Source organism: Salvelinus sp. IW2-2015, linkage group LG18 (assembly GCF_002910315.2).
Source record: "Salvelinus sp. IW2-2015 linkage group LG18, ASM291031v2, whole genome shotgun sequence".
NCBI classification, from domain to species: Eukaryota; Metazoa; Chordata; class Actinopteri; order Salmoniformes; family Salmonidae; genus Salvelinus; species Salvelinus sp. IW2-2015.
The window spans coordinates 3803326-3814802 of NC_036858.1; the positions used below are offsets into that span (position 1 = coordinate 3803326).

Genomic DNA, 11477 nt, shown 5'->3' on the forward strand with positions numbered 1-11477 from the left:
TGGTGTTTGGGATACTACCTAGTGTTCGTAGGATATTAGTCAGTAAGTACATGGGTTTGTCATAGTTAACACCACGAACATAGTCAGTACGAAGGGTTTTGTCATATAGAGCATCCCACCACGGAACGAATTTTGATCCACTAAAAAAGTAAATGGGATTAACTCGACAGCTGCTCTGTCTCAACCATCTCAGCCTCCTCAGAACAGGGCCTGCGGACCCGGTGTTGTGTGTGTGTTTTGGTATTTCTTTGCAGACCAATGGAAATAATGACTGCATGTTGCCTTATTACTCACTAAATATTTACACACACACACACCACACCATCACACACACACACACATCACACACACACACACACACCACACAACCAACAATCACAACAACACACACATCACACACACACACCACACACACAAGCACCCACACACAAAGCACCATAATGCCACTAAGCCATCAAACAACAACACATAAGTCTAACACTCCCACACCACTGTTTACGTTGGCATTCGAGCGGACCTTCTGATTTACATAAACTATACCAGTGAATATAAAGACTGGCTTTTCGTTAAATCCATCAAATTCCGTCGTTCTCTTTCTCAATTTGCGGACTATTATGATGCAGCTTATAATACTATAGTTATGCTCATTCTTACCGTATGGAGATTTCATACCTCTCTGTCTTCTCCTCTTCCACTATCGGTCTATCTCCATCCTGATATTTTTCTTATGCCTCGCAAGTCGCTAGCTAATGTCACTCTCTGTTGTGATTGTGTGTTGCGGATGTTCCCGAGGGGTCCTCCATGTTTCTTTAGTTCAAATTTTCTCTTCTCTCTTGTGTTTTTTTCTGCTGGCTGAGTCTTATTTTTTGTTGTACACTGAGTCCTACTCTTACTCCTCCATTCGATGCTGGACTGACTCATGGTACAGATTTTGGTTTCAGAGCATGATGTCCAGGAGTATAAATACAACTATCCACAAATATCTAATCTGCATCTATTATTACCCTCTTGTGTCGTGCTTTCCTCCCTTAGAACTCTAAGTGCTTGTGTGTAAAGTGTATTCTGCGTTCGCTTGTGTTTCGCGGCGTGTGTGGTGTGTCGACTCTTAGTAGTCACTTCCCTACGCTCCCTAATGTCTCCATTCTAATCCATGATTTTGTTATTTCCGAAATCTCGCTCTTACACGCTTCCCTCTCTGTTCATCCAACGCTCTCACGCCAGCCCTCAGCTGCTCATTTTTTCAAACAGTCAGGGCAGTCCGTTCTTGCCGACAGCGGGTTAATTGGAGAACACACTACAGCTCCAATCACCCCTCCTATGGATTCATCGCCTAGCCTCACAAACACATCCGCTGTAGCAGCTTTCTCTATGTGTTGCCAGTTATCTTTACGAAATTTGTTATTGGTGGATGATGCGTTCTTTGTAATTATTTCTGTGCTCGTCTCCATGTCGATTTTTGTCTGTGTTGTCCGCTTTCTAATCCGCCAAATGTCTTCTTGCGTTTTTGACCGTAGTGGAGTTAGCTAAAGTCTTCCACGCGCTGACTCTCTTTCAGGAATCTCACACTCTCCAGTTATTCGTGTACTTTCCCTTGCCAGCTCATCTATTCGTAGATTCTTCATTGAGCAGTGTCCACTCAACATGAACAATACGCCGAACTAATCAACCATGAATGATATTATGATTTTTTCCGTACGTCTCTAACCTATTACTGTTCCTTTTAACATTTTTATTAACCTATCGTAAAAACAACACCCGCAACAACAAGCTTTACCAGACTGTACACGAACAACGTACCAATGCTATTGCGCCAGACTCCCATGTCTCACCCCATCCCTCTCGCCTCTTTATTGTTCACATGGCTTTAAATTTCTCCATATTACGTTCGCTTTCTCGCTCGCCTACTATTTAGACATCAACCATTAATTTTTCTTTAGTGTCTCCACCTAATGCCATCGCAGCTCACCCCTTGCCATCTCCATCCACTGACCCTCATAGTATCATTGCTTTTTTTTATGAGTTGATGAGAGCAGAATTGCCAGCACCGTTTCTGTGGTATAACTCCACTAACACTTCCTTTCTGCTAATGTATTTAATATATCAAGAGCGTTGACGTCATTAAACTAGGTTTACATTGTAATACTTCTGACGCTACTTCTAGCTCCCCATAACTTTTGGACCTTGTTATAGCATTTCTCAAAATATCCAAGCTTTCTTGCGTAATGCTTGTAAGTCCTAAGACACGGTGATCTAATCATATTACCTCCCGATGTATTCTTACTATACATAAGACACATCTGGGGATATTTATAGACTGAAATTTCTTCTAATGGAAATTACAAAACTTAGGAAGGTTTTTTAAACCTTCAAAGTACTCCACTAACATGTCAAAAAATTCCTTGCCATGCAGGGAAAGCTTCTCCGGCAACAGGGTGATCAAAATTAAGTCTTATTCATTTTGTTATTGTTTACTTTTTTTTTAACTCATATATGGTGGGCCTCTTGTCGCATCATCTCATGGTCAGTGACTGGATTTAATGTTGGCTGCCAGTGCTGCATGTACGTTTATTCCATTATTTTGCTCTTCTTACCACTGCTCGCTTAACTGACTGCGATCCTATCTATAATGCTATCGATCTCGTCCTTCCTCGCTCCTCCCTTTCGCCTATTCTAACTAGTTCCACTGCCTGCGTCGGTTATCTCTCCCCTCATCACTGAACTACCACACACACCTCAACATGCCCGTCCTGCCATCCTATACCTGGGGTGCTGATCGTTAGTATTCACACGGGCTGGTGCTGCCTCGTGCAATGGGGTCGCCTCTGCTAACGCCTCTCCCGACAACCTCACACTAGCCTAACCCCATGCCACCACCCAACATCCATCACCCACACCGCTCCTCATCTCTCTCACCCACCCCACATCCTCTACCTCTCTCCTCGCCATCATCCACTCGACCTACGCCGATCATCACTAACACCGCCTATCAAGCAGATGGCATCCTTCCTCCGATTCCAAGGAACCAACGCGGAACGCTAGCGCTCTCCGACTGGCAGCTCAGCCTGACCTCATCACAAAAGCCTAGGTACGATAAACTATCTTGCTAGAAACACCTGGCCCATGATGTGTTTTCCTTCTTTACTCTTTTTTAATATTTTCTATTTTTTTTTTTGTGTGTTTCGATGATGATCTGCACCTTTCTGATAAGCATTTCATTAACTCTCTAAGAGCCTATCTCAATGGCTCGTTGTCACTATATGCGCACTACTGCTTATTCAGTTCTTGTGGCTTAATCTAGTGTTCATTTTTGTTTCAGCCTTTCAAAATTCTCTTCCAAAATACTTGGGCTTTTGTAATTTACTTCCAACAGCGCCACACCTATCGCAGTTTTTGCATTGATTCATTGTCAACCAACTCTTCTAACAACCAATATATGTCATTTTTTGAAAATATTGCTCTGTACTTTTTGGGCATCTGCTCTTCCCTCTCTACTTTCATTATCAAATGAAGTTATTTTGAGTTGTCTCTACGATTTCAGTAGACGCGAGTCCATTTTATCCATCTACGTGACTATAACTTCCTACCAAGATTCTGCGTGCGTCATCACCTCCATGACAGCTCTTGCTGATACAGCCTCTTCCGTCTAAACATCGACACTGTTCACAACAAGAGTAAATTCCACCTCAAGTTGCTCCTCTGAATTCTACAGTTCGGACATCCTAGATAGTTGCTAAGTGTCATGTTTGTAGGCCCCCTCTCTCTATCGTCTATCCGTTGGTGTAGCAGAGTCAGCGCTCGGGAAGATGATCGGAGGAGGCAGCAGGAGGAAGAAAGCACGAAGCTCTGATTGTCTCCCTTCTGTGAATTGTCACGCTTCTAGGATCTACGAGTCCACACAGCAATAAACTCCCGCCTTGTTAACGACGCCTCTACACCCACACTTCCACAATTCAGTCCTCGCTACCTAGCTAACATAATCACCACCCCACACACACGTACTAACTCATTTTCAAACTACATCAACTGGACTACTAACCCAGCACTAACAACCCCATATTCAGCTTTCTCCCCTCGCCTAGTCCATCCCTCTGATTTCTCCATCAATGCATCGCTCTGCTCTTATTCGTTGTCTTGCTTATCTGAATTCAGCGTGTGCCTTGCTTCCTAACGTGACAATCCGCTTTGCAGATATCTAGTTGTTTGTCTGCAGTCTGCCCTCTAACGTGACCGCTGTCAGAGACACTAGAGTGCTGTTGCAGTTCTGCTGCTATATTTGCGATCGCTTATGATACGATCCTTTTTCGTGCTTCTCCTATCCTCTTTCGGGTTGTGTTGTGTTTGCAGTCTGCTCAACTTGACACTCGCTGTCAAGATTTCAATCGTCTATCGATCCTTTTAGGCTGTGAGCCTGACCTAACTGAACCGCTGTATAGGATTCATAATAGGCGTAGTAGTGTCGCGGCAGTCTGTTCGACGATAGACCCGCTGAAGAGATACTACAAACCCAGGCTGTTGCCACACTCGCTACATCGACACCGCTGTTCACAGTATATCCATCTGTAGTGTCGTTGCAGCGTCCTTAACGTGACACCGCGTAAGAGATGCTATATATGTAGTGTGTTGCGCCTTCCCTAACTACCCGCTGTAAGAGAGTATACATGTAGTGTGTTCAGCCTTGCTATAATAATCGTGATCTACCTCAGATTAAGAGACTTACAATGGATCGCTTGTTGCAGCTGGTCCTTAAGTGACACCCTCGCTATACCTATTAATTGCTATAGTGTGTGCTCAGCCTTGCTCTAATCAGTGACACCGTCTTGTCAGAGTATGAATATCCGGTTCTCTGAACATCGGCCTTATTACGTTCTGACTTAGGTTTTCTTGCAGCCCGATGGCCTTAAGTACACCGCTTCAGATGCAGTCACTCAATCATACGGTAGTGTGTTGCAGTCCTGTCCATAACGTACACCGGCTGTTCTTAGCAATATTAATTGTAGTGCTGTTGCACCCTTTTTTTTTGTGTTTGTATTTTACGGTACTTCCCTTCTTTGTTTATTATTTTTATGTATTGAATCCGTGCTTGGTAGTGGTTTGCTAGCTCGTGCTTATCGTGACCACTGCTGTATCAAGAGACTATATTTTTAGTGTGTCCGCCTGCGATTTAATCGTGACACCGCTTACTAGAGAGGCTGATCCTAATGTAGTGTGCCTGCAGACCTGGCCTTAACGTGACACCGCCTGCTATAAGAATCTATTATATCCGTCTAGTGTGGCTAGAGCACCTAGCTGCTTGATCTCCTAAGTGACACCGCCTGTAATACGCAGATTTAATCGTTTTAGGTGTTGTCGCTGCGTTGGAGACTTAACTGACCACCACTGTAAGAATACTTAATCGGTAGTGGTTGCAACGTCTTCCTGCTGAACTTAGATTGACTATCCCGCTCGTAAAACTATTAATGTTAGGTGTTATGGCAGCTTGCTCTAACGTGGAGCTTAACAGATCTAATTTGGTAGTTCGTTCAAGATCCTCCTCTGAACTATCTCCCTTTAATGCACACCGCTGAAAGAACTAATTCATCGTTAGTTAGTCGTTTTCTGCTAGTCCGTATTGTCTCTCTTTCTGTATGCTACAGTATGCTTGTATAATGGCTTGTCTTAAAGTGTGGTGTACTTTCACAACTTGTATTGTCGCATGGTGTTGAGTGCTGTGGTTTATACCACCACTTATTTTGGCCATTCGTCTTGTCCTGTTCTTCTCGTGTTGTCACAGTATTGTGTATGCTGTCGGATGTGGTTGTTCCACCAGGTTTCCCTCTTCGCGTGCACGTGTCTGTTTTCTGTGGTTTTTTCCACACTGTATTGTGCCACTCATGAGCGGTCTTCTGAGCATGTTGTTTTCCAACTCATTTCACGGTCCATTGTGGCTAATGGTAGTTCACTTGCATGGATCCACCCCCATCCGCTACATGCTCGTGGTTGCTTCACCAGGTATTCTGGTGGCATGGTGCTGATGTTGGTTTTCCAATATTCGGTCGGTATTGGTTCTGTTCTTTGTGGATGTTGTGGGTTTTCAGCTTCAGTTAGTCTTTGCTGTGTGTGCTGATATTTTTGTTTTGGTGTTCTCTATTGGGCGAGAGTATTTCTGTTGGCCATCGTGTTTGATGTCTCTCTTGTGTTTCGAGTTATTGTGGGATGTATACTTGGTGTCTTTCTGTTGTTCATCATCGGTTATTGTTTTGCTATTCTTTCTCCGCTCGGATCATGATTTGGTCCATCTCGTTTTTTTCTTGTTGTTGTGGTAGTTGTCTGATTTTGGTTTCTCCAGGTATTGGGCGCTATGTGTCTGCGATTTTGTGTGTTGTTCTCCCATCCTGTATTTGTGGCATGATTGTCCTTTTTATTTTGTGTGTGTTATTTTCCTCCAGGTATTCGTGTATGTTTGTGATCTAATTTGCAGTGAAAGCATTGTCGTGCTGATAGTTGCAGCTTATGTTATTGACATGCTTGCAGACATAGCCATACTTTGGAAAGATTGTCTTTTCTCAATGAATCCCCAACCCTGCGATCTTTGTACCATTCTTCAAACCTGGACTTTACCAGTGTCAACTGGACTTTCCCATTGTCTTCAACCCTGATCCCTTCCTTCCCATCAACCAAATCCCGTCTAGTTATACCTATCACTTCAGACTCTTATAAGTGACTGAGGATGTCATTAAAACCTTAATTATAAACACCAAAATCGTTCTACACATCAGTTCCTCTGTCTCGTCCTGCACGGCGTCAAATACTGCACCATCTAACACTCAGTTTTCTTCTGAATTTTATTGGTTTTAACAAAAAAAGGCACACAAATTTCCCCAAGCAATTTCCGTGCAAGGGCTTGGACGGCTTTTGGAGAAGGAGAACACTTGTTCCATGATCCTCTCCTCCTCTCCTTCTCTCTCATGGCGGAGGGTTTGGGGAGGGTCAGATTGGACAAGATATCGAGCAGAAAGTAGGTTTGGGGGCTTGTGCGGACTGATATAGTGGAGAAGGGTGTAGACTTTACTAAAACAAACCCAGTAGAACTGTGTTCCTCAGCACAACCCTGAGCCTGCTCTCTAACGCTGTCGACGCTAGAACTGAGGAACACATATGATATCACCATTCCGACTAGTAATGAGTTTAAAAACTATTTCTCTTTCTTTAAATTACAGTATATGCTCTGGAGCCTTAACATTAACATTGGTTTTCAGTAACAGGTTGGGTATGTTGTGTCTTTTCAGTCAAAGTCCGTCATAGCATCAGCACTCTCATTTTTCTGTGTCCTCCTAAATCCAATCTATAGGCAACACATACGGGCTCACACACACAACAATCCGCGCCACGCATATCTGCATCCGAGTCTGGGCAGGGCGGGGCGCGACGGTTCTTACAGCTACCTCTTCCTGCCCTACGACACATCTGCTCCCTTTCCACATAACCCTTCGTAATTACTCCATATCTATCGTCAAACACTACAGAACGCTACTCAACAGAGCTAATACTGAACGCCTTACCACGTGATATCGAATCCTATACGACACTGCCACTCGTGAACACCAGACGTGTCAGATGTTGTGTGAATAATCGAGGCGGTCTCTAAGAACGCTCTATGTACTAAGCTGATGGAAAAATGGAAGTCAGGTCGTCCAATTAGCTAGCTGGTTGTGCGTGGTTCTGCTGACAAGTTGTCATGTGACGTAGATCGCCTCGTTGTAGACCTATAACACCTTCCGATCGCTGTCAGTTACGTAGGCATCGTCCGCACGTCCCTAGACCCAGTTGTACTTATTGCTTGTACTGCAGATTTGCTGCAGGGGGTGACAAAGAAATCAATTATACACACCAGCTGGGTCACCTGGCAAAAACACACACAATATCACACACCTACGTGGTACACTGCAAAACATCACTACAATTTAGATCGACTTAGTACCGGCCACTGGCAAAAACACACATACAATCACACACCGCCGTGTCACATCTGCAAAATACACTACCCTTCATCACCTTACAACAACACCAGGATCCGGAACTGGCAAACACACAACACACACACATCACACACACAATCTTACTCATCTATCCCTACACACCCATCAGACTACACCCCACAGACAACTACAGTTTAGTGTGTATGAGAATGTGCTCTAGCTTCAGCATCAATTGCAATTTATATTCTTGTATTGTGCTGAAACCCTGCTCTCAACTTTTGCACTTTCACCCACTACCACACGGACTCTTTCTACCCATGCTATGACCTCGCCATGGTGTAGCCAGCCCAGATGTGACACATGTCTTCTCCTTCAGCACTCCCATATGTAGAGGAGAGGAGAGATTATTCAAACTATGGATGTATCACCCCCACATCGTTTACTTGTGTATAGAGAATCCCTTACTTGCATGACGGCATATTGAATGCGTTGTGTGGTTACTTCCCAGACTTGGCCTGGAGTCTTCTCCTACGCGTAGGTTCTGCACAATCAGGATTGGCCTCCTGCTTTTCCAAACTTCCTATCCTATTCTCCTGACAGACACTGCCTGAGAGATGTAGTACTTGATGTAAGTGACATAGAACTTTATTAGTGTGTGTTAGAGTCAGGACACAGAATGAGTAGAGTGTCATACCTGATGAGTATCAGTTACAGAGCATCTATATATAGCCTGGAGACTGATTAATTTATTATATTTACGTGAGAGTTATTAGTTGGAATCTTCTTCGTACTTGAAGTGTATATCTTCCATAGCTGATGGTTCATTTTTTTCATCCATCTCAATAGGTACGACTTGTTTTTCACACATCCTGGTTTATGGTACATTCTGATGAGGCCCACAACAGACAGCAGACAACCATCTCATGTCTGGATTGTTCGAGTGCCTGTTAATGCAGAACTACCAGCAACAGACCAACACATTGTCCGCCCTCACTTTTCTGATATAAGCAAATTTTTTGCCTGTTATGTGTGCGTGATATTGTGTCGTGTAGTCGTTGTTTGGTTTCTTCCTGTGTGACTCGTGCTGCTTATTGCTGACCTAGGCCGTGTGGCTGGTGGGCTTCGTATGACTAGCTCAGTGTTGGTGTTGTGGCTTGGTTGAGATAGGTGTTGGGCTTGTGTGTGGTTCTGGGTCCTTAGTCTCCTCAAGGGCTTTTGTGTGGAAGCGTTTGGGCTGTTGTGGCTGGTGTGGGCAGCCCGTCTTGTGCTGTCTGTGTGACGATTCTCGCGGTTGGGCTATGCCCGTGTTGGCGGTTGTGGCTTGGCATGTGGGCTAGCCTCGTGTTGGGCTGTTGTTGCTCGTTCTTGGTGTGCTAGGCCGGTTGCTTGGTGTGGTCTTGGTGTAGCAGAGCCGTGCTTGTGTGGTTTGGTCTGCGCCGTTGTTGTTGTTGCGGGACTGTGGACTAGCCTGGGCTGTTTGGGCTTGTGTGTACTAGCGCGTTGTCGTGCGGCTTGGTGTGACTTTTAGGTCCGATTTGGGCTGTTGCTAGCGTATGTGGGTGTGTGCGGCTTTAGCCGGTTTGGGTGGGGGCTAGGATCTTGGGTCTAGGCCGTGTTGGGCTGTGTGGCTTAGTGGTGGGGGGGCTAGTGTGTCTAGCTGTGCCCACCTTGCCCATCAAATACCCATGGTGGCATGTTTGATGGACTCACACACCAGCCCAACACAGACTAGCCTACACAAATCCCACGCCAGCCCAACATAGACTAGTCTACACAAATCCCACGCCAGCCCAACATAGACTAGTCTACACAAATCCCACACCAGCCCAACATAGACTAGCCGACACAAATTCCACACCAGCCCAACACAGGCTAAAAAAATGTGCTTATTTCAGGCAAAGTGAGGGCGGGCCACACTGTGTGTGGGCATGTTTGCTGGGTTGAGTTCTCTCATTAACAGGACACACTCAACAATCCCAGACAGAGATGTCTGTTCTGACCTGTCTGTTTGGCCCTCCCTCAGGACATGTACCTGAACGCAGGTGGTGTGACCGTGTCCTACTTTGAGTGGCTGAAAAACCTGAACCACGTCAGCTATGGAAGACTCACCTTCAAATACGAGAGAGATTCCAACTATCACCTCCTCAGTAAGTCCTGACCTCTAACCTTTCAGTCTCCAGCTATAATACGATGCTTCTGTAACTTACCTTCAGGTATTCTCTCTCTCTCTGTGTCCTGACCTCTAACCTTTCACAGTCTCCCCATATAATACCTTGCTTCTGTAACTTACCATCAAGTACTCTCTCTCTCGCAGTGTCTGTTCAGGAGAGTTTGGAGAGGAAGTTTGGAAAGCAGGGAGGACCAATCCCTGTTGTCCCCACCGCTGACTTCCAGGCCAGAGTCGCTGTGAGTACACACACACACACAGAGTCAACCGTATGCATACGGGGGGGTATATCTATACACATGTAAACCTATGTGGGGGGTGATACATCCAGGCTAGTTTGATAACATCTCTCCTCTCCTCTACAGGGAGCTTCTGAGAAGGACATTGTCCACTCTGGGCTGGCCTACACCATGGAGAGGTCTGCCAGGGTAAGAGAGAGTGTGTGTGTCTCTGTGTGTGTGTGTACGTGCAAAGTTAGAGCAGGTGTGTCAGACCATACAGAACCTATAATTGCATTTTGCTTAAGACAGTGGCGATTGAAGCGTCGAGGGACATAACTATGCGGATAACTATCAGTCTTTTTACATTCAGACGTTGGGTTCTGGTGAGTGGTGCTTAGCGCCTCTGTTGTGTCTGCTGTGACAAGGTGATCATGTACTGTAGCATCTGGAATGATCGCTGTAATCCTCACCTTACTAGCCTGATAATAGGTCCTCAGGTCGTGGTTAAGACACTTGAACAATCTACACTTCACTCTCTAATTAGGCCTGAGTTTAGACTGTTAGGCGGTCACCGATCCCGACCCTTTCTATTTGCTGATATAGTTCGATCGGTAAGGTTATGTTGATCATATACTGGCTGTACGCATCAAGACTTTGCTTCGGCATTGAGGGGGTGATATAAATGCTTAAATACACATCTTTACACTACCTTCAAGGATTAGATACATGGACTAATGCCCCCCCTGTGGACGGGTATGTATTACTGGGATGCTCCACAACTGTGATCTAAAACACACTACAATACAACACACCAGACCGGGTCACACTGGCAAAACACACTACAATTACAACACCAGACCGGGTCAACCACTGGCAAAACACACATACATATTACACACATGGACGCTGGTGCCAGTGTTGCCCCACTTTGACATTATCGAGCCACAGTGACCGGGTCACACTGAGCAAAACACACTACAAACTTACACACACGTCCAGACCGGGTCACAACTGGCCATAAACACATACAGACACACACCACACACACACACACACAACACACACACACCCAGACGACACACACACACAGACGACAAACAGTGTAAAGTGGTGGTTGAGAGATGCCCCAGGGTT

The 11477-nt window shown here is 45.1% G+C and overlaps 1 protein-coding gene across 1 annotated transcript in view; it reads left to right on the top strand.

Moving 5' to 3' along the window:
* The window catches only part of LOC111978192 (glutamate dehydrogenase, mitochondrial), a 346877-nt gene that overhangs the window by 16001 nt on the left and 319399 nt on the right, over nucleotides 1-11477 (top strand). Inside the window, exons 6-8 of the mRNA XM_070448220.1 lie at nucleotides 9979-10102; nucleotides 10270-10361; nucleotides 10488-10550. Coding sequence (XP_070304321.1) covers nucleotides 9979-10102; nucleotides 10270-10361; nucleotides 10488-10550 — 279 coding nt within the window. The remainder of the gene's footprint in view (nucleotides 1-9978; nucleotides 10103-10269; nucleotides 10362-10487; nucleotides 10551-11477) is intronic.